The following is a 23,964-nucleotide window of genomic DNA, read 5'->3' on the forward strand; positions in this document are numbered from 1 at the left end:
CTGAGTGGTCACCTCAGAGGGCTTCTGCCTGGCCTGAGGGTATCGGGTCTTTGATGGACCTTTGGACTGCTGCACGTCCCTTCCATGGATTCAATAGTAGGGTTACCATATTTGAACACAGAAAAAAGAGGACACTCTACGGGGCCCCGGCCGCACCCCAACTCTGCCCCTTACCCCACCCCTGGCCCTGCCCCAACTCCGCCCCTTCCCTGCCCCCATTCCAACCCCTTCCCCAAAGTCCCCGCCCCAACTCCGCCCCCTCCCCTGAGCGCCCCGCATTCCCCCTCCTTCCTCCCAGCCACGCGAAACAGCTGCACCAATTCTAGAGTCAAGCACTCCACTAGTGTAGACTCCCATTACTTTAATGAAGCTGCTCAGTTAACACCAGTGGAGGATCTGCCCCGGCGCTCAGTTTTCGGGAGCGGTCAGGACACGCAGCTCACACTGTTCTATTTCCCAGCTCCCCAGATGCCTTGGAGCACCCAGTTCTCCTCCCTGCCTGGTAAAATCCTGGACATTTTGAGCTATTTAAAAATTCCTTCCATACGTAATTCTTTATATGTAGTGAGTCCTTTCCTTTCACCAGTTCTTCGGTTTTCTTTCTTTCTGCAGATCACATTTTTCTCAGTAGTGGCTGATTGCTCTTTAAGAAGGCATGAAAGTCTTTACAAGAAGTTTGTCTGAAGTTGTACTGTACAAGTAGAATTCCTTTCAACGACTCAGCATTCAAGTTGGTCCTTTCCTTTGTCCACTGGCTTTGCATCAGTGAAAAAATTCGCTCTACATTTGCATTGTGAGAAGGAATAGCAAAGAAGAACTGTGCAATCTTTAACAGTTCTGAATGACACTCAATGTTTTTGGATTTTTCAAAATATTTGGTCCACTTCTGGTGTGCTAGCAAATTACTGAACTCTTCATCACTGTTGCAACTTTCCGTAAACTTCTTCAGGTTGCTGAACTGATCAAAACACTTCACGTCATCAATTTGCATCCCCTTATTGGTCAGGTACTTGATACAAGGTTCCACATCACTCCAATTCGGTGTCTCACTCAGGGTAATCCACCTGAAACAAGAGAAGTCTTCCAGGGGTCTAAGCCACATCTCCAAATATTCTATATGCTGTACATATTATTTACTTCAGCACAGAATTTGTCACACTCTTCATCAATTCCTTCCATGCACTTTTGTGCCAGTAGTCCCTTAACTTTCAAGGACATAAAGTTGTGAGTCTTGCGTTCAAGAGGGATAGTCTGAACCAAGTTCAAACTGTTCAGCACTTCCACGACAGAATTGCTTTCCCTTTCGATTTCTTGGATGTAAGTTTGGAGTACACTCATGAGTGAATGCATGTGCCAGAGGTAAATCTCACTTAATTCATACTCAAAAAATGTCTTAAGCACTATGGGTGGTTTGTCCTGTGACAGAAAGAATGACTTCAAGGCCGGAAACTTCTGTATCAGCCTTGTAATGCCTGGAAATAATGACCGCCATCATGTATTCAACATCAACAAACTCACAGTACTCCTTCAGCCACTCAGTTCGGACAGTGTAGATATGAAAGTACTGGTAAATTTTAAAAATAATGTTCTCAATGTCAACGTTCATTCTTTCTGCTGCATGGTGAACACAGTTGTTCAAAATGTGTGCTGGGCAACCCACACTAATTAATGTTCTCTTCTGCAACAACTTCTTTAAGTTTGCAAACACATTCTTTCCATCTTCATCACACCAGAGTCCTCCAAACATTGTATTGCAGTTGTCACCTGTAAATGCAATGCACTTCTCAAACAAACCATTTTTTTCAAGCGTTTCTTTTACGTAATGAGCAATCGTGTCAGCAGTCTCATTAGGTGTGTTCTGGACCTCAATCAATTTTGACTGCAAACCGCCATTCTTCCAGTTGAAATACTGAATAATTACTGGAAATATTTTCACTGAACCGTGATTGCTTCCATCTGTAGCAACTCCACAGTAAGCTATGTCATTTTCTTTAAATGCTTTCAGAACAACATCAACAGAATGTGGTGCAAGCACAGAGATAACAATTATTTATCTTGGTTCTAGCACTTGAAAATTTCCGTGCCACTTCAGAATCAGGGAATGTCTTCTTCAACAAGACAGATGTGCAATCCATTGACTTAAAGCTATTATGATGCTTCACAGTATGAAATGCAAACGCACCCTCTGCTGCAGTAACAGCATCCTCTGATTTGCTGCCTGGTTTTACAAAATAATCTGTCAATTTTGTTCATAGAATCATAGAATCATAGAATATCAGGGTTGGAAGGGCCCTCAGGAAGTCATCTAGTCCAACCCCCTGCTCAAAGCAGGACCAATTCCCAACTAAATCATCCCAGCCAGGGCTTTGTCAAGCCGGGCCTTAAAAACCTCCAAAGAAGGAGACTCCACCACCTCCCTAGGTAATGCATTCCAGTGCTTCACCACCCTCCTAGTGAAAAAGTTTTTCCTAATATCCAACCTAGACCTCCCCCACTGCAACTTGAGACCATTGCTCCTTGTTCTGTCATCTGCCACCACTGAGAACAGCCGAGCTCCATCCTCTTTGGAACCCCCCTTCAAGTAGTTGAAAGCAGCTATCAAATCCCCCTTCATTCTTCTCTTCTGCAGACTAAACAATCCCAGTTCCCTCAGCCTCTCCTCATAAGTCATGTGCTCCAGACCCCTAATCATTTTTGTTGCCCTCCGCTGGACTCTTTCCAATTTTTCCACATCCTTCTTGTAGTGTGGGGCCCAAAACTGGACACAGTATTCCAGATGAGGCCTCACCAATGTCGAATAAAGGGGAACGATCACGTTCCTCGATCTGCTGGCAATGCCCCTACTTATATAGCCCAAAATGCCGTTAGCCTTCTGGGCAACAAGAGCACACTGTTGACTCATATCCAGCTTATCGTCCACTGTGACTCCTAGGTCCTTTTCTGCAGAACTGCTGCCTAGCCATTCGGTCCCTAGTCTGTAGCAGTGCATGGGATTCTTCCATCCTAAGTGCAGGACTCTGCACTTGTCCTTGTTGAACCTCATCAGGTTTTTTTGGCCCAATCCTCCAATTTGTCTAGGTCACTCTGGACCCTATCCTTACCCTCCAGCGTATCTACCACTCCTCCCAGTTTAGTGTCATCTGCAAACTTGCTGAGAGTGCAGTCCACGCCATCCTCCAGATCATTAATGAAGATATTAAACAAAACCGGCCCCAGGACTGACCCTTGGGGCACTCCGCTTGAAACAGGCTGCCAACTAGAAATGGAGCCATTGATCACTACCTGTTGAGCCCGACGATCTAGCCAGCTTTCTATCCACCTTACAGTCCATTCATCCAGCCCATACTTCTTTAACTTGCCGGCAAGAATACTGTGGGAGACCGTATAAAAAGCTTTGCTAAAGTCAAGGAATAACACATCCACTGCTTTCCCCTCATCCACAGAGCCAGTTATCTCATCATAAAAGGCAATTAGGTTAGTCAGGCATGAGCTCTCTCCTTGAACTGCTTTTTTGAGCTTGTCTGAGTCCACATGAGTTTGTAAATCATTAGCACCTTTATTTTTCACAGAGATGTAAGTACCAGGTCTACATACCATGCACTCGGCTTCCCATTCATCTCTACCACTTTGAAAACACGGGAATTTTGTCTTTAGTTCTGCAGCGAATTTACACTTTCATTTTGGCATTGTGTTTGCTCCTAGGATCAGGAGCAGCCAGGTTCTCCATGCGCTGTGCCCGTCACAAGCCAAGCTCAGTGGCTCCCATTGGCTGGGAAAAGCTCCAATGGGAGCTGTCAGATCCAGCACCTGCAAGCCCTGGTCCCGCAGCTCTGATTGGGCAGGTATTTTGCAGCGATCCACCACACTGCTGTGTCTCATCACAAATGGGGAGCTGAGCGCCATACAGCACGCCCCAGCCCCGGGAGCTCCGATCCACTTGCTCCGGGAGCTCCGATCCACTTGCCGCCCGGGCACTTCCCCTCCCGGGCTCTGGGGGCGCAGGGTCCGGAGGTATGGGGGCTGCCTGGCAAACCATGAAGCCGGTAGTGCTTGGGCAGCTCGGCTCTTCAGCTGCACAGAGCTGAGGTGTCTCCCAGCAGCAACAGCCACTGCCGCTGGGGGGAATCCGCCTGCAGCTCGCAGCCTGCCGGAGCCCGCTCTAAGGTAAGCCCAGGACTGGGGCAGGGATGCTGGCAAAGCTGGGAGTATTTTTCCTGGACATGTTCGGCTTTTTGGAAATTCCCCCCAGACGGGGGTTTGAGCACCAAAAAGTCGGACATGTCCAAGAAAAACCAGACGTATGGTAACCCTATTCAATACCCAAAACAGAAACTGGCTCAGATGGGGATTCACTGTTCTGGTGATCGGTGTCTGGAGGAAATTAAATATTTGAAGGTGATTTATGACTCTAGAATAGCTGTGCCTCAAGGGTCTCCATGGTCCTTTGTCCCACCATGGGGCATGTAGAGGAATGACGACTGAGCTACAGCACCTGACACTCACTGTGTGGCTATAGGCGGGGAGGGATAAAGGGCAGATTTTCAAAGCCAACAAGGAGATTTTCATACCAGTGTTGCCAGCTCTTGGGCTACTAAGTGTTTTTCATAAAGCCCCAGCTCCTGAAGGCATGTGATTCTGTGAGAATCTGTTTTCATTTTTAAAAAAGCAGTTTCTAGCTCTAATAGTTGCAGAGAAAAGCTTGAAAATATGACCTGAATGTGACCAAAGACTCAAAAAACAAGGGAAATAAGAAGACCCCCAAAAGTGGTTTTGTTTTGGATTGTTTTTTAAATCTTATGATTTTTGTTGCCAATCTCCTGATTGTTGAGGCCTGGTTCATGGTGTTTGAAGGCTTGGGGTTGGTGACACTGCAGCTCCCCTTCATCCCAATGGAAACTGGACACTCCCATCCCTTAGGCAGCTGAGAAGATCTAAGCCTTGCAGGCCATGAGAATCCAGGTCCCCAGTGGGGCAGGTCTAGCAGCATGGTGTCTTTGGGTCCTGTGGCAGGACAGGAAGTGATCAGTGTTGGGGGCTCTGGAAGCCTCTCTCAGGGGCAGCAGGAGCTGGGCAACTTGCTGCAAGATCCGACAATCCTGCCACCCAGAACTAGGACACGCCCTGGTCACCCTAATGTCATCCCCGTCCCACAGCCTCCTGGCCCTGACCCCTTTTACTATGCAGAACTGAGAAGGTCGCAGGGGGTGGGGGTTTAATTGGGCCTCAGATCCCCCTACCCCAGCCCAGCAGGGGGCAGCGTACATGGGGGACAGGAAGGGAAATACTTGGGATTCAAACATTTTTACCAGAGAGAGAACACGGAGTCAGGAGGAGGATCCCCAGGCTGCACACACAGAGCTGCCACCATGTCGCCATGGGAACACCCCGGGCAGGGACCTGTAAGGAGAGAGCAGGGATGGTTAACACTCCCCAGGCTGCGTGAGGGGCTGGCAGTGCAGGGAACATGCCCCATCCATTGTCTGACCTGACCCACTCTGCTCCCAGGCAGGGAATCTCCCCATTGACAGGCGAGGATTTCACCCCTCCCAGGTTGCTCTGCCGCCTGCCCAGGCCTGGCACTAGGAATTTCCACCCCCAAGCAGTGCCGTGTATCCACCCCCATTTCTTCCCCAATCAGTTCTCTAACCATCCATTGGTGCAGGTGCTCCCCAATACCAGTGCAGGGTGAGCCTGCAGCAGAGCAGGGCCACTTCCGAGGTAATCCCAGTGGTACCCACATGGCTGTCAAATACCTGCTCCCCAACCCCTGATATCAACAGGAGACCATCACATCAGTAGATTTTATAGCAAGATACACGGGGGGACAGAAGGGGCCATCTCAGCTTTGCTCAGAGCTCAGACTTCCTGCCCTCAATTCTCTGGCCTATGTACACAGTGTCAGACTGGATGTACAGAATGGGCTCTTCTGGCCTTAACATCTGTGAATCTATTTCTGTTTCACTTCCAGCTCCCTCCAAGCCCATCCATCGTGCATGTGGTGCTTTGAAAACTGAATGTCACTGTAAATGCTGTGAGGGTTTTCCTGGTTCTGCTTGCAGGCAGTGGGCTTTACTGGGAAGTGTGTGATCTGGGTCCAGCAGCAGGCAGATGTACAGAGAGCAGCCTAGAGCAAAGTGGGGTGACCTAGGCCTCTCTGCCTTAGGGAGCAGCCTGCTTTGTCTCTCTCTGTTTTGGGTCCTTGAATGTTATCGTTCTGGATTCTAAGCAATAAAGCCGTGTTACGCGGCAACCTTCCAGCCAGATGATTTATGTTTATATCGCAATTTGTGTGTGCCAGAAGCATAACAACAGACACCTTCCCCCGAAAAAAACCTCCTTTCTGAGCCCATCCAAGGTCACTTGGGAATGATATAAATTGCTAGAGAGCAGGATTAATGTTGAGACGCTGTAGGCCTGTGCCCAAGGCCCAGCAGACTTTCGTCTTGCAATTAAAAAAACAAAACAAAAACATATGTTTCCTGGTTTCATGTGTGAGGAGAAAAGCTCAGAATCATGCCCTGGGTTTAATGATCCCATCAACACCTGTCTGAGTTTGCAGAGAGCCGGGGGCCAGAGCTCCAGGCGGGGAACTGCCCCATGCAGCTCAGCAGGTTTACTGCCAGTTTTGCTGCTCTGTGGGCCCTGCCAACCCCACCCACCAGGGACTGTGTGTGCGAGAGGGGGAAAGAGTCCTGGGGACCCAGCCCCTCGTCCCTGCCAAGTACCACTGTAATCATCTTGGGGCTCATTAAACAACAAACTAGCGAATGAGAAAGGAATAAAATGTTTATTAAAAACAAACTAGAGAGTGTCTGTGGTGAACTGCTGGGCACAACAACACTGTGTTCTTCACCCAGCTACCAGGCATGGTTCAAAATTCCTGTGTTCATAATACAGGTCTGTCGCATCTTACGCTGGGGTTACGTTCCGCAGTCAGCGCGTAAAGCGAAAGTCGCATATAGTCAAAATTACATTGAGTGTAATGGCGGGCGGAATCGCCCGCACTACAGGTTCAGTATTAAAATTGATATTTTTCTCTTTTTTTTTTCTTTTTTTTTCGCCGACCGCGTAAAGCTGAAATTGCGCATGTTAAATGCGCGTAAGATGCGACAGACCTGCACGAACCTATATGAGGGAATGTCTCTAAATTAGTCTTGCACAAACATATCTCTACATCTTCCCTCCTAAAAAAACCCCATTAATTCATATATACCCATATGTAAACAACTAACAACTATGTAATAACACATACATTAAATTCTCCACCTGTCTAGTAACTTTCCATAATCCCAACCTGTTAACCATCTAGAGAGGAGAGGTTACCAGCACATCACTCTGGAGTGAGTCTTTACCACTCACTTTCCTCAAATACCCCTTCTCCAGGCAGGTTAGCACGTCTCTGAGTCTTTCCGGATGTTTAATCTCCCTCTATGATTTTCTCAGAATCAGCCCTTCATTATGATCTGAGTTGTTCTCTTCTTGCTTCCCAGTTTCTCCTTTGTCCATTGAAGATAACTTATCAGTCAATTGGGAAATGCCAGAGTCCACATGTACTGTCAATATTTTGGAGCTTTCTGGGATTACTCTTAGCTCCTTTCTATTATGCCAAAATGTGTCCCCTTGGTTGCTGTGGTTGGGGAGGGATAGCTCAGTGGTTTGAGCACTAGACACCTAAACCCAAGATTGTGAGTTCAATCCTTGAGGGGGCCATTTAGGGATCTGGGGCAAAAATCTGCCTGGGGATTGATCCTTCTTTGAGCAGGGGATTGGATTAGCTGACCTCCAGAGGTCCTTTCCAACCCTGATATTCTATGATGCAGCTCTTCTTTAATGGCAATCCTTTGGCCCAATGCATTAGAGATGTGATTCCTAAGGTTAAGAGATGGGAGATCATGGGCCCTTTTCTCAAAATAATATTTCTGCTTCCACTTCTCATTTTCTTTTATCTTTTGTATGGTTTAATTATTATGAGATTTTAGCAAGTTATCAGTGATTGGTAAATTAGATCCGATCCTTCTTCCCATTAACAGCTGAGCTGGAGAAGAGCCATTCTCCAGAGCTGTACTTTGGTAAACCAATAAAGCTTTATGAAAATCATCCCCACCATTGAAAATCATTTTCATAAGGTTCCTTACCATCCACATAGACCTTTCCACATGTCCATTCAATTGGGGGTAATTTGGATTTGATGTTTTGAGATGAAAATCCCAATCTATGGCAAATTGCTCAAAATCTGCATTGGAAAACTGCAGCCCATTATCAGCTAAAGACTTCATCAGGAATTTCATGTCTGCAAAAGATTCCCTTCATGCCGGCTATCACTGATTTAGTGTGCAAATTTCTGGATACAGAGAATAATAATTTGTGACTATTAAATAATCCTTCGATTGCCAGGGAAATAAGTCAGTGCCGACCTTCTCCTAAGGCTTTTGTGGAACTGGGTGAGGTCTCAGTGGCTCTGCCTCTTGGCATTGCTTCTATTTCAAGCATTTTAATGTTTTGATTGATCCACGGTCAATATAACACTTCTTGTGCTCGCTGTTTGCACTTCACAATTCCTAAATGACCCTCGTGGATCTTCTGTAGCATTTCTTTCTGGAGGCTCATTGGTATTACAGCCTTCTTGCCTTTGAATATCACCCCATCTATCACAGTAAGTCCATGTCTGCAGCTCCAATAGTCTCTCATTCTTGAACAGCAAATGCTTATGTCTCCAGGACACCCTTTAATTATCTCTTCTTTAAGGATCACCAATAATTCATCTCTCTCCATTTCCTCTCTTATTAGTTGCAGTTTCCTGTTGAGTACCAGAATTGACTTTACAGTCAGATATACATAGGCTTGCAACTCTATTTCTAAAGGCTTCTCTGGTTTTGTAGTGGTAGTCAGGGCTCTGGAAAGTGCATCTGCAGGTAACATATATTTAGCAGGTGTGTAGATCACAACCAAGTCATACTTTCACAGCTTTATCATCATTCTTTGAATTCTTAAGATACAGACATTTAATGGTTTGCCAAATAATGCCATAGAGTCTCGTGGTCCATTTCAACATCTGCTGTCTGGCCATAAATACATTGATTGAATCTCTCACAGGCAAACAATATTCCTAAAAGCTCTTTCTCAATCTGTGCATATCTAGTTTCTGCCCCAGTCAGTGATTTGGATGTGTATGCCACTGGTTGCCAACAATCCTCATGCTACTGTAAACTAACTGCACCTAACCCAGACTGTGAAGCATCTGTTGACATTTTAATAGGTCTGCCTGAGGCATAGAACTGCCACACTGGTTCTTGTATGAATTTGTTGACGTCACTAGGCATCACCCAAGGTAATTCGGGAGGGTGGAAAATCACAAGCTGCACTAGGCCTAAGTGAACCAAACTCCTTCCATGTTTAAACTCTAATCGACCTCAAAAGCCAAGTGCAATTGGAATATGTAAGCAACCAGTTATCTGTGTGCAACCCCCTGCTCACACTGGTATCAAGCGGTAATAATGAGGCCTGCATGTTTCTGGCTGAAGGGAAAAAGGACACGATAACGGTTTAAAGAAGTTACTAACAAGCTAAGCTTATAGCTGCCAAGAATGACTTAACTGCTTAAATGTAATTGCTATTTGCTTAGTAACTATTACCAGGGATGGGAGGGGTATAGGAAGGAATGGGGGGAGAAAGGGAGGGCTAGAGGGGGAAGAGGGGGATGAGGCTTAACTGCAAAATGTATAAAAGAAGAAAAGCTGTTTCTGTTGGTGTGCTTGATTTGAGACGTGCCAGTCTCCTTGCACCGCTTTGAGATCTCAAATAAACTTTGTTTGCTTCTCCAACTGGTGTGTTTATTGACGCGAAGCACACCGGGCAACGAACCTGATGTTGCTGTCCTCGGGCACTCTGTGCTGGCAACAAGTTGTTGTTTCAAACTTTCCCTTGATTCTGCCTGTTCTGCATCCCAGTACCATTTTTTTTTCTAGGAGTTGCCGCAAAGCCACTGCTTTTGTAGGTAGATTAGTTGTGAATTTTCCAAGATAATTAACCATTCCCAGGAACCATTGAACATCTTTCTTTGATTGTGGACATTGCATCATTTCAAAGGCTGAAACATTCCTCTCATCAAGTTTTACATCTTCATTGGAAATAGTATCTCCAACAAAAGTCAGTTTTGTAACCCCCTAAAACATATTTCTCCCTATTTAGTTTCCAGTTTGCAGCTCTAGTGGCATCTAAACCTTCCTAAAGTTGGGCTCCAGATGATGATGTCATCTATTGAGCTGTTGACACTGTTAATATGGTCATAGATCATATTATGGCTTTGTGGTACACTTCTGGTGCTAATGCTGAAGGGTAAGCATAAGAATCTGTGTCTTCCAGATGGGGTATTAAATGTGATAGTGTTGAGCTTTCTTCAGTGAATTTTAGCTGCCAAAATCCTAAGGATGCATCCAATTTACTGAAATATTGTGCATTCACAAACTGAGCCATAAGTTCTTCTCTGGTGGGCAGTTAGAAATGTTCTCTTTGTATAGCCTTACTGAGATCTCTCTGACCTAAGCATATGCATAACTGGCCATTATTTTTCTCCACAATCACCCATTCTGTTGGCTCCTCAATTTTTGTATTACTTGCATTACTTCCATCCTTGTGAGTTCAGCCTTGGGTTTGTCACAAAGTGCAAACTGTACCTTTCTATATGGATGGATAACTGAAGGGACCTGCTTGTTTATCTGACTTGTATGTTCACCCTGCAAGCAACCCAACCCTTGGAACAGACCATGATATTCCCAAACAATTGCCTCATAACCGGGTTCAGTTTGATCTCATAGTCAGAGCACCCATTTTATTAGACTGAGTTTTTCACAGGCAGCCAGACCTAAAATTGGTGTCACTTCCTTTGGCACCACAATGAATGGGAGCCTGTATGTGGTGTTTTTATAGTTGATGCTAGCAATGCACCTCTCCTTCACTGGTATAAATTTTTCCAGAAAACCAGTTACTTTTATTCTTGCTGGTCCCAGTTTTGGTCTCATTTTCAGTCTCATAATCTTGTTCAGACAGAATATTGATCTGAGCTCCTGTGTCCAGCTTGAATGGAATAACTGTTTCATTCACTTTCATAGGCAGTATCCAGCCCCTCTCATCAGATTTGCTTGATCCCAGCACATCTCCTCAACCAGCTTGTCTTCAACTGGATATACTTGATTTTTCTGTATTTGGGATTTGCAGCATTTTTCTACATTCTTTTGTATGTAGTACATGGATAACCCCTTCTGGTGAATTCAGCTCTTTGGCTTGTGCTTTCATAGTTTTTGCTGCCCTGCAGATCAGGAGAGCTTTTTCTAAATGTAAGGGGACTGTTGTCTCCTTACTAAAACTCAGTAGGGGGCGGGGGGCAGGGGTTGGTTGCTAGTTCCCAGTACCAAGGGGAAGAGTCGATGGGAAATTAGGACCCCGAGACTGACAGTCCCCCAGGAACAATGGGGAGAGGCCAATGCTCAAGGTCAGCCTGATTGACAGGGCGGGCAGGCTAATCAGGGAGTCAGGAGACCAGGGGGTCCAGTCCTCCATGTGAGCTGGAATTGCCTGGGTCAGACAGAGTGGGGCTGAGCTAAGGAGAAATCAGGGGCCCAAGCTGAGAGGGAACAGAGCCGGGCAGATCCAAAGGGGCCAGAAAAGCAGCCCAGGGAGAGCAGATCCTGTGCTGGGAGCAGAGCTGCAGCCACAGAGCCAGAGGGTCCAGAGAAGGAGCCCAGGTGGCTGGAGGCAGAGCAGCAGCATCAGTGCTGAGGCAGAGTGGAGCCAGAGCTAGAACAGTGGAGCTGGGGCTGGAGCTGGAGCAGTCTGGAGCCAGCTGTGGTGAGCAACTGGGACCAGCCAAGGGGGGACCCTGGGCAAAGGGCCCAGTGCAGAAAGACACCCCCAGCCAATGGTCTTTGCAGGCCAGACTGGGAGAGGGATCTTAACCCGACGGGGGACTGACACTGGGAAGAAGGGTCCCACCACCCAAAGCCCGGACGTGTGTGGCCACCATTAGAGCAAGTGTCGAACCTGCAGCATCCCTGCAGCACAGCCAGGGCCAGAGAAGGAGGCCCGGGACCTACAAGGAACAGACCGTGAACTGCCCTGACATTCCAGAGACACTGTTTGTAATGTTCCCTGCCACAAAGCGGGGTGATGTGTTTTCCTTTAACCTTTCCCAGCCTAGTCGGGTTTATGAGGACTCTGCCAGACAGGAAAGTGGAAGGGGAGTCCCCAAGGGCAGGGGGGTCTCTGGGTAAAAGAAGTAGGAGTGAGGACTCAGATCCTTTCGCTAGCTCACTTCACAGGGGTAGGACAGAAGCCAGGAAAGTTCCCCACAATAGCAGGGCATTCCCCCGCTTACATAAAATTAAATCTCCTTCACAGAGCAGTTTCTCTCTCTTAATGCATTGACTTTCATGCCACAAATGAGTCTATCTCTGACCAGAGAGTCTGTCAACTCACCAGAGTCACAGGTTTTACTGAATCTCTTTAATCTTGTGACATATTTTTCTCTTGTATTGTTAGAACAAAGGCCAAATACTCGCTATTCCCCAAGGCCACAGCTCCATTTCCCGTATATAAATGTATAGCAAGACAACCAATCAAAGAGGCCCAACAGCAAGGAGGCCCAGCAGATGTATCCCATTACCCCTACCCCTGGAAAAGCAATCAATCAAGGGGGGCCCCACCAGATGTATCCTATATACCCCTAGAAGGGAATTTAAAAATTCCTTAGGTCAGCAGAATGTATGCACGTTAAGTCATTTGTTACTGGATATAAAAAGGCTTGCTCTACGCTTGTAGGGTGTGTTCCTCCCTCTGGCATGAGTCGAGGGGGACACCCGCTCAGCTGACTGATCAATAAAGAACTTGAAGCCGTCTTCTAGACTCCCGTGCCTCCTTGGGGTAATTGGGCAGCTCCAGGGGGAAACGAGCCCATTTGGCTAACAAATGGCGACCACGAAGGGACTTCTCTCCCTGTAGAGGGCACTGACCGACGGCCGAGGGCGATTCCGAGGAGTGGCCACCTCGAGCTGTTGCTTTGCTCGGGCCTCGGATCGTCACAATCGGCCGGGGCGGCTGTGTCCTCTCTAAAGAGAACTCTGAAGGACACGGAAGCAAGACGGCTCCAGAAGAAGGGGAAGTCTGACTGCCGGACACGGCCACTTCGGGCGGTAAGTGCGTTTACCTCCTGGGTTTGAGGAATAACGCCCCCGAGGTGTGGGTTGGACGGTGGAAATCCCCTAGGCAGCCTGTATACGGGAAGGTATGTTAACATTATTGTAGCTTTGTAAATGTCTTGTTGTTGTGTTTTTGGTTAAAGGGTAAGCAAATAACGGCCAATGAGTAACGTAACTAACTCCACAAGTCCATGGGCCGTTTTTAACAATTATTGGGACTTGGAGCAACCTCAGGGATTACTCTTGTTTATAGGAAGGGTAATCTTGTTTCTCCTCTTAATGGTGTGTTGGAAACCGAGATTGTAACTGATTAAAGGATCTGTGTGAAAGATGAATGAGTGCTGCTGACAGGTCTGAGGCTTAAGCTGACTTCAGCCGCCCCAAGACTCCTGCGAGGGGAAACCCGGTGACCAGGATATCTTGATTGCAAGGGGGGTCAGCCGAACCTCGTGACCCAGCGGATATCTGAGTTAGAACTAGATCTATACCTCTTTCCCCTCTTGATATCTCTGTCTCGGAAAACTCTGGGTAAAGCATAATGGGGTCCGGACAAAGCACCTTCTCCTGGACACCCCTGGGATGTATGCTGGATAACTGGAAGGCGTTTAGACCCCAGGCTAATTATGGAATTGTATTATGTAAAGACAAGCTTGTAAAATTCTGTACTCTTGAATGGATGACATTCGGGGTGGAATGGCCCGAGGGAGGGACGCTCAAACCAGGGGTTGTACAAGCAGTACATAGCATTGTGACCTGGGATGGGCATTGGGACCAATATCCCTATATAGATATTTGGCAGGACCTTGTGGCCAATCATCCCCCATGGTTGCAAAAATGTAGATCACAAACTATTAAAACCTTAATGGCCCGTGCCCCTGTTAGGAAACCCTGTTTCCCTGTTAAGAAATCTTGTCTGCGGGCTGTGATTCCCTCTGCCCCTGACCCTATGCCCCCTCCCCCTTTGTATCCTGGCCTCCCGGCTCCGGTACCCTCAATTGAAATCCCCACCCCCTCCTCTGAGGATAATGCCTCAACTGAAAGGGGTGAGCCAGGCGACCAGGACTTTTCCAAACGGGAGCCCCCTCCGATCTCTCTGAGCTCCCAGGTGTCTAACCACACCAGGAGAAAGACTGGCCCCGTGACAGCTCAGAGCTCTGAAACGCAGTGGAACTTGTCATCTGACTATAACCCTGGGGATATTCGGTTTACCCTTATTAGCTCATCGAGCAAGGGTGGCCCGGGACTCCAAGGGCCCCTGCAACAGAATTATTTGTGTCCACTGCGGGAAACTGTAGCCCCTGAGGGTAATCTCACTATGGTATATGTTCCCTTTACCACTAGTGAGCTATATAATTGTAAGGGGCTTCGGGCAAGAATATAGAGGAACTTTTAGAAATAGCCATGAAGGTTTATGATCGGAGGGATGATGAGGAGCGAAAGAAAGGGGCCCGCGTTTTGGCCATGGCCCTGAGAGAAGGATATGCAGAAAGGGGGGACAAGGTTAAGGAGAAGCCAGGGCCACCTGGGAGGGGACGGGACTCCCGCCTGGGTCGAAACCAGTGCGCTATCTGTAGGGAAGAGGGGCACTGGAAGAATGAATGCCCCCGGCGACAGGCCATGGGAAAGGAACGTAAAAACAAAACCCGGTCCTTCCCCTCCTTTACAACAACACAGGACGTTCAGGGGAGGGATCTTCCCCATAGAGAAGCCGAGGGACCCAGCGGCCCCTCCTGACAGCACAAGCTGCCAGCCTGGATCCCACGGTAAAAATTAAAGTGGAGGGCCGCCCAATTGAAGCCCTTATTGATACTGGGGCCACTCTTAGTTTGCTCCCCCTTAATAAGGCCCCCCGAGATAGAGCTCGTGGACGTGCCATAGTCCAGGGGATAGAGGGACAAACTACAACTTTGGAAAAAAAAAAAAAAAACTTTGCCTCTCCTAGTAAAAATAGGGGACCGTCAAATTTCCCATCAGTTTGTTTGCAGTCCCTCCTGCCCCATAGCGCTGCTCGGACGAGATATCCTCACTAAATTACAGGCGGAGATCTCATTCGATAACGGGACAATGGAAGTCAGAATCCCTAAGCAACAAGCCTCTAATTACCAGATGGCTCTCATAAATGCTAGAGATCACTCCCTGGAATGTAAGGGAAGTGATGGAAGCCAGCTGGGGGGGGGGGGGCTGAATCCCAAGGTCTGGGCGGAGGAAGGAGGCGTGGCCCGAGCCAGGAATGCTACACCAGTGCATATTTCCCTTAAGGAGGGAAGCAGCCCAGTCCGAATTCGACAATACCCCCTTAAGTTAACCACTCGGATCGGGTTAAAACCCCTGATTCAAAAGTTCTTGCAGTGCGGGTGGTTAAAGGAAGACACGTCCCCATACAATACTCCAATAATGGGGGTGCCTAAGCCTAATGGGCAGTATCGGTTGGTCCAGGATCTAAGACAAATTAACAAGTTAATAGCAGAGACTGTTTGCTTTTGAGTCGGAGGACCCAGATACCCACTACAAAGCTCAATACCTTTGGACCGTTGTCCCACAAGGACTTACCTGTGCACCGGAGATTTTTGGCAGCCAGTTAAAAAGGGACCTCACCCCATTCCTGGCTAAACACCCTTCATGTAACATAGTTCAGTACTGTGATGATCTGTTCTTGAGTACTGAAACAGAGACAGTCTGCAAGGAGCAAACTGTAGAGCTCCTTAATTACCTTGGGGCACAGGGGTATAAGGTTTCAAAGGAAAAAGCACAATTGGTTAGGCGACAGGTCACTTTTCTTGGGTATCATTTGTGCCAGGGAAGTCGTAGTCTAGGTAAAGAAAGAATCCAGGTGATACTCAATAACCCTCGACCTCAAAACCCCCGAGAGTTGAGGGCTTTCCTGGGGTTGACTGGGTTTTGTCGACTCTGGATCCCTGACTACGGGGGAAGAGCCAAACCGCTGTATGAATCCTTAACTAAAGAGGGTCTGTTTCATTGGACGTGGACCAAAGAGATGGAAAAAGCATTTCGAGAGCTAAAAGAAGCCTTGGTTCAGCCTCCCGCTCTAGCCCTCCCCGACCCTCGGAGGCCGTTCACTCTATACGTTCATGAGAGGGGAGGGGTGGCTGCTGGAGTTCTATGCCAAAGGTCGGGACCAACCTGGCGACCCATTGGATACTGCTCAAAGGTGTTGGACCCTGTCGCCAAGGGGTGGCCTGCCTGTTTACGGGCCATTGCAGCAACCGCTCTCCTTGTACAGGAGGCTGAAAAATTGACCCTGGGAGGGGACACTGAGGTTGTGGTTCCCCACGGGGTGCCTCAAATACTGGGGACAGGTGCTGGGGAAAAGCATTTAAATCCCAGTCGACATACCAGATATGAAGTAGGGCTCTTGCTAGCCCCTAACTTAACCTTTAGGACAGTTAGCTCCATAAACCCAGCTACCCTGCTGCCCGATCCTGAGGTTTCCCATGAGACTAGCCCCACTCATGACTGTATTGAAGTTTTGCAACAGGAAACCAAACCCCGCCCTGATCTCTCAGACTTGCCGTGGTCCAACCCTGAAATTGAGGGGTACGTTGACGGGTCCAGCTATGTGATAGATGGCAAGTGGTTTACCGGAGCCGCAGTAGTAATTAAGGACAAAGGAATATACAAGTTTAAACTCAGCCCTAATTTGTCCGCTCAAGCGGCGGAGTTAGTGGCCCTTATCGAGGCTCTCCGGTTGGGAGCTGGAAAAACTATTAACTTGTATACCGATAGCCGCTATGCCTATATGGTGGTACATGCTCACGGGGCCCTGTGGAGAGAGAGGGGATTTATCACAGCGTCAGGCCAAAGAATTGCACATGGGAGTCTCATCAAAACACTCCTTGAGGCTTTAATGCTTCCCCTCCGGGTTGCCGTGATACATGTGCATGCCCATGGAAGGGCCCCGGAGGCTGAACAACGTAAATATAATCAATTGGCCGATCAGGCCGCAAAGGAGGCCGCACGGGAAGGGGCCTCATGGGTCCTCTTGGTCCAAGATACAGAAGCTAAAAACCCCCCTCCCCAATATACAGCCGAGGAGGCACGCCACGCACAGGCTGCGGGGGCCCGGTAGGTTCCCCCGGGATGGTGGAAATTACCGGGGGGGGGGAGATTTTTGTCCCCCGGCCGATACTTCAGGAAATTCTCCAACACATGCATAAAGAAGGGCATATGGGGTCAGGAGCAATGGTTGATTTGGCCACCCGATCCCTTAAGGGGCTGGGTATGCACATGGAAGCCCAGAGAATAGTTAGTAATTGCCCCATCTGCCAACGAACTAACCAAAAGGGGTGTGGCCCTCCCGCCCCAATGGGAGGCCGGCCCTGGGCCACATACCCTTTTCAGAGATGGCAGGTTGACTTCGCAGAAATGCCCCCTTGCAGGGGCTATAAATACCTGCTCGTATTTGTGGATCAGCTTACGGGATGGGTAGAGTGTTACCCCACCCGGCATTGCCAGGCTCGGGCGGTTACTAAGGCCCTGTTGCATGAAATACTTCCCCGATTCCATCTCCCCGAAACGATTGAATCTGATCAGGGAAGCCACTTTACCTCACAAGTGGTCCAACAGGTGTCCCAGGCACTCGGTATACGATGGAGGTTGCATACCCCCTGGAGGCCGCAGAGCTCGGGCCAGGTGGAAAGAATGAATAGGACTCTCAAGGATACCCTCACTAAACTATGCACAGAGTCTAGTCTAAAATGGCTTGATGCGTTACCACTCGCCCTTACCCGCATTTGAAGGGCCCCCCGTAAGGGTCTTAAGCTCTCACCATTTGAACTGGTCTTTGGGTTCCCTCCCCGAATCCTTATCCCGGGGTTCCGGGAGAATGTAAACTGGGAAATGGGGAAGGACTCCTTATGGAAGCAGGTCTCCGGGTTGCAATCTGTTTTGTTACAGCTGCATCGGTACGCGGTGCCTTTCCAAGCCCTTCCCCTGGACCAGCCCGTGCATCCGTTCCAGATCGGTGATCAGGTCCTTGTCAAGAAATGGAGGCGTGACCCCCTTACACCACGGTGGGACGGCCCGCACACTGTCTCGCTCATCAGCCAAACTGCAGTCAAAGTTCTCGGGAGCAACAAATGGACACACCATACACGGGTAAAGCGGTTTCTGAGCCCTAGCCCGGAGACTGAACTAGCAGAAGAGGACACCGGCCCTCTGCCCGCCCCGGCTCCGGACGCCCGGGGTGGCACAGGTGAAGACTCTACCTGGGAGTACCAGTACTTGGACGGATTAAAGGGACTGTTTAGAAAAAGATAATGAAATTGCTGCTAATATCCTTGTTTATATGCTTCCACCACTATTATGGTTGGGAGAATAGGTTTTTATAGCTAGGGGAGACAATAGCAGGATCCTTTAACCTCAGTAACTGTTGGGTATGCGGAGGCCCAGGGGAATTAAATAAATGGCCTTGGGTAGCCCAGCCCGTGCAAGCTAAATGGTGGATTAGTAATTTAAGTATAGTCCACAAAGGAACGAAGTTTGGACTGAGGATAGTAGCCCTTGGCGACTCTATTCCTCTGAAGTAGGGATCCTTTGTCTCAACCGAACAAAACCAGAAGGGGTGTATGTGGGCAAAAGCCAATGTGACTGGACTCTATCTCTAGGACTTGACTGCTATGATCACTCTAGTTGCCATACGTATGACTGTTCTAAATATCAAGGACGGTGGAACCATACCCACGTAAAACTCACTAATCATAGCTGGGTACCATGTTCCTACCAACAGCATACTGGCGAAGGCTGTAAGGCAGTTGGACAAGATGGGTTCTTTGATGCCCTCTTTCTAAGTTGCCAGCGAGATAATACCAACAGTAAGGATCACGTGGTACGCTGGTATCAGTGGGCATGGCAACATTCTAATGGAACTCGGGTAACCCATTTTAATCATTTTTGGTCTACTACCAATAGCCCTAAATTTGGTTGTAATTGCGCTTGGAGGGAAGGGGCTGGGGCTTGGAAATGTGACTATTGTAATCCTGACGGTACATCTATTGTATTAGGGGGACCCCTGGAGATGGGTAACTCTTTGTATTACGAAGAACCGGGCCCCGAGGACTATCCCGAAACCTGGGATGGCCCTTTTGCAAATGGACAATGGGCCCTAAAAGGCCATTACTGGATATGTGGGCAATATGCTTATCGAAGATTGCCTCCAAATTGGTCAGGAATTTGTTATGTTGGGTACATTAGGCCCTTATTCTTTCTACGACCCCAAATCCAGGAAAATAAATTAGGAATTAAGGTATATGACGACTTGATTAGGGAGAGGCGGTCCGTTGATTCCGCATTGACTGCTGGAAGCTCCCAAAAGTGGGGGGCTCAAGAGTGGCTCCCTGTGTAATTGCATTAGTTCGACAAATGGCTAATCAAATTGTACGCCAACGCATGATGGCACTATATCAACCGGTTAAAGTTAAGGATTGGGGGCCATAGGGCTCTCAAAATGCTTTTAAGGGGGGAGAACCTTGTTAGAACAAAGGCCAAATACTCGCTATTCCCCAAGGCCACAGCTCCATTTCCCGTATATAAATGTATAGCAAGACAACCAATCAAAGAGGCCCAACAGCAAGGAGGCCCAGCAGATGTATCCCATTACCCCTACCCCTGGAAAAGCAATCAATCAAGGGGGGCCCCACCAGATGTATCCTATATACCCCTAGAAGGGAATTTAAAAATTCCTTAGGTCAGCAGAATGTATGCACGTTAAGTCATTTGTTACTGGATATAAAAAGGCTTGCTCTACGCTTGTAGGGTGTGTTCCTCCCTCTGGCATGAGTCGAGGGGGACACCCGCTCAGCTGACTGATCAATAAAGAACTTGAAGCCGTCTTCTAGACTCCCGTGCCTCCTTGGGGTAATTGGGCAGCTCCAGGGGGAAACGAGCCCATTTGGCTAACAGTATCATCAGTGTTTTGCATGCATGTAAACAATTGGTGACTCTAAAAGGTCTCATTTCCCTTTCAGCATGCAGTGTTCCTCAAATCAAGTCAGTATTTGACTTAACTTCATGCTTTCACCTTCTTAAAACTTAAAGGTGTTATGAATATCCAATGCTCCCTCCCCAAAAACATGCAAAAGCACTGATGATTTCATGTTGTCATTTTCTCCTCTGCCTCTGACTGCTAAATACAGTTCAAATCTCTGCTGGAATTTCTTCCAGTTCTCTGCAATATTGTCTGACAATCGCAAAGTAGATGCAGGTTGCAACACATCCATTTTTGGCTTTCTTCCCTTCTTAAGCTAGTCAGGCTACTATTGTACTCATACAACATATATAAAAGCTTTTGTTTCTTCTCTGTTTGCTGCTCCACCTTCTCCCCTTGCCTCTGCTTTCAGTTTCAAACACAGGAGTTAACCTCAAAATGACTTCTGAAGTCTCTTTGTGACTCAGCACTTCTGACACCATGGAGTGATCTTGGGGTTCATTAAACAACAACCCAGTGAATGAGAAAGGAATAAATCTTTTATTAAAAACAAACTAGAGAGCATCTGTGGTGCACAGTTTTGCTATGTTCTGGACCCCTGCTTCCAGGGGCTGGCTCAAAATTCCTCTATTCATATTGCCACCCCTTATGAGGGAGCCTCTCGAAATTATACTCTTGCAAAAATATATCACTACAACCAACACCCCCTGCTGAGGGAAGTAGTGTGCAAAAGGGGAGAAATTCTTGTTAATGCCCCAAGCTTTCTGGGGGCAGAGGGGGCCCATGTGCTGACCTGTATCTCTAGGAGTGGAAGGCGGGACCCAGCCACTGCCACTCCACTGGATAGGGGGCAGGTCTATGGGGGCCCCATGTCTGGGAGAGCCTAGGGCCCGGCATTGCCTGAATCCAGCCCCACCCTCTGCAGAACTCCCAGCCCCTGCTGGCCAGGAAGGAGAGATTGGAGTCTGGAGCCCAGCCAAGCTCTCTCTATTATCATTGCATCTCCAGCCCAGCCCCAGAGCAAAGGGTGAGCGTAGGTTTTCTGCGCCATATTATTACCTATTTGCCCTTGTGCAAGGTGGGTCTCTGAGAGAGTCACAGAACCGGAGCACACCAGGCACTGGGGATTCTAGGAGGCTGGCAACACTGGGGATTTTTTTTTCTGACAAAAAAATTGTTTTCATTCAAAAGTTTTCCTGAAATCAATATTCTGACACAATGATTAAAAAATGGTTTAAAAGAATGGAAATTCAATTAAAATCAAATGCAATCATAATGATTTTTTTTAAGTTCAGTTCTTAGTCTTTTTCTCCATCAATTCCAAACATTTGATTCCAGTCTAAGGGAATCAAAATGAACATTTTTTGCTGTGAATCATTTTATTTAACATTTTTGAATGAAATTGAGTTTTTTGGTGAAAATGTTCATATATTTTTGAAGCCATTTTTCATTAAAAATGTTATTGATGAAAATTCTTCAACAACTGTAATCACCAGCTTCTTCACAGGGCTCTTGTTCAGCCTAATAACAGAGGGTAAAATACTGAAAAAGTACCGAAGTCCCATTGACTTTCAATAGGAGTTAAGGGCCAGATCCACAAAGGGACATAGACAGATTAAGGGGTAGCTACTCTGAGAGCACCTACCAGTTCAGGCCGTGCCCTAAAGACAGCTGGGGGGTGGGTGAGAGAGACAGAGACTGTGGGCATGTGGCCAGAGTATCCTAGAGTCTGACGTTTAAGCCCTCACCTGGGATTTGGAAGAACCAGGTTTCATTCCCCATTTCTGATTTGGGGCAGGGATTTGACCCCAGGTCTTTCCAATCCCAGGTGAGTCTCCTAGTAACAAGTGCTCAATAGGCCCCAGCCCATGGCCAAGGTAAGCTCCAAGGAGGGATTTCGAGGAGGGGAAGGTGGTGGCTCTGTGAATATTGGCTGGGAGCACTTCCCGTGCATGGTGGGCAGCGTGGAAGAAGCACAGAGGTGCTCGAGGGGACATTCAAGGCATTCAAGACATTCAAGGCTGCCATTGTTGGCAGAGTGTGAGTTGATGGCTTGATGCACTACTAGGTCTGACAGTTAATACGTTATCTAACACCACACATCTCTCCAGCACAAACCAGGCCTGTGTGTTCAACATCCTATGCTGGATTAACACATGTTCCAACACAACGTAATGTCCCATGGAGACAAGGCTTGAAAGGGTCTGAGCCCAGCTAGGCTCAGCTAAACCTGATTGCCAGACTGAGGCTCTTTGGGGCAGGGACAGTCTCTCATGGTCTGTATGTGCAGCAGCTAGCACAATGGGGCCCTGATCTCAGTCAGGGTCTATGTATTACCTTGCATAATGGGGGCCAAACCTTGGCCGGGGTCTGTGCAGCATCTGGCACAATGGGGGCAAGGTCTCAGCTGGGGCCTCTAGGTGCTACTGTAATACGTGTAATAACAACCAGGGAGGCACCTTCCATTTAGAACTCTGAGCCAAATAACCCCCCCCCCGCCACACACACACACACACACACACACACACACACACACACATGCTTCTGGCCTGGCACCCCTTCCATTAGGAGCATTGGCAGGGCAGGGCTGTGCGGCCCTTTGGAAGAGGCACCAAATCACCCGTTCGCCCATCACACCCTCCTGGGAAAGGCCACAAGGAACCCCAAATGGTCACACCTTTCAGTGAGGAGATAACGGGCTGAGCAGTGAATCACACCCACCATCGGGGTTTGCCCAGCACTGATGGGAGGTGGGAACAGGCCATGGCAGGGGGGAAGGTACTCCAGGGGGCAGGAGTATGAGCAGCCCTGAGAGCGAAGGATCAGGGTAATAATGGGGAGGGACCTACCTTAAGGATTCAGCGTGTTCCAGGAGATGCCATGCAGTTAGCCTGGGGTCCCAGCCTCACGCAGAGCACCCAAGGAACTGAATGGATGTTCTGAGGTAGACAAGGAAATGGATTGCAAAGCTGTTTGTGAACTCTGACCGGGAGATTGGAAAGTGAAAGCACCAGGGCGCTTGTCACACATTAACCTGAGTATTGCAGCAGAGGTATTATCTGGCCAGGACCCAGAACAAGTGTTCGGTTACCTGAGCAGACATGGTGAGCAGTGAGGAGTTCATACAGCGATGAGCCACCTCTGCATTGCTTGGCAGAGGCGGCCCTAGACTAGCTGCCAGCAACTGGCAGCCTATGTGAACCATGCAATTATCACCCCCAAACCTCAAGGGCAGATCTAGGCTGAGGTTTTTGGTAAACTGGGAAACATTTTGCTGCTTTTTTCCTTTTAATGTTCTTTAAGTGTTTTTTTAAAACAGAGGCTTAATTATTCGATTTGTCCGTCCATTTGTCTGTCCAACCAATGTTTCTGAGATCAGATAAAATAGAGACACAAATTTTTCAGAATAGATTTGTACACGATAGCTAGATGATATTTCAATCTGATTTCAAATAAAAATGCATTAAAATGTTAATTATAATTTTTATTATTACAAATCCAAAATCATCCATTATGCTGCCCTGCTTTAACTGCCATTACCACCACATCCAATATAGAAAGAAATAAGAAAACTCTTCAATGAACTTTAACCTGTATTTACAAAACACTCCAAATAAAACACACTCTGTGCTCTTAAAACATGACTTTACTTGCTTTAAGTTTTGAAAATTCAGTCACTAGTTCTTTTAGATCCAGTTTTCTTTGTTGCTTTTTACAGATCTGGACTAACATGGCTACCCCTCTGATACTTAAAAGAATGCGTAGAGCTATAAAAATGTTTGGAAAACTGTCTGAGAGTTTATTTTCACAAACAAAGTTCATTACTTCTTC

General features: G+C 47.7%; 1 protein-coding gene across 4 annotated transcripts in view; it reads right to left on the reverse strand.

The window, feature by feature from the left end:
* Positions 1-23,118, reverse strand: part of LOC101938086 (butyrophilin subfamily 3 member A2-like) — a 59,130-nt gene extending 36,012 nt beyond the window's left edge. For all 4 annotated transcript variants that reach the window (XM_065571472.1, XM_065571471.1, XM_065571469.1 and 1 more), the window contains exons 1-2: positions 22,983-23,118; positions 5,307-5,397 (exon numbers count right to left, since the gene is read on the reverse strand). In XM_065571472.1, the coding sequence (XP_065427544.1) occupies positions 5,307-5,376 (70 nt within the window). In that variant the 5' untranslated portion in view covers positions 5,377-5,397; positions 22,983-23,118. The remainder of the gene's footprint in view (positions 1-5,306; positions 5,398-22,982) is intronic.
* Positions 23,119-23,964: the final 846 nt, after the last annotated feature.

The sequence above is a fragment of the Chrysemys picta genome, chromosome 17, assembly GCF_011386835.1.
Source record: "Chrysemys picta bellii isolate R12L10 chromosome 17, ASM1138683v2, whole genome shotgun sequence".
Taxonomy (NCBI): Eukaryota; Metazoa; Chordata; order Testudines; family Emydidae; genus Chrysemys; species Chrysemys picta.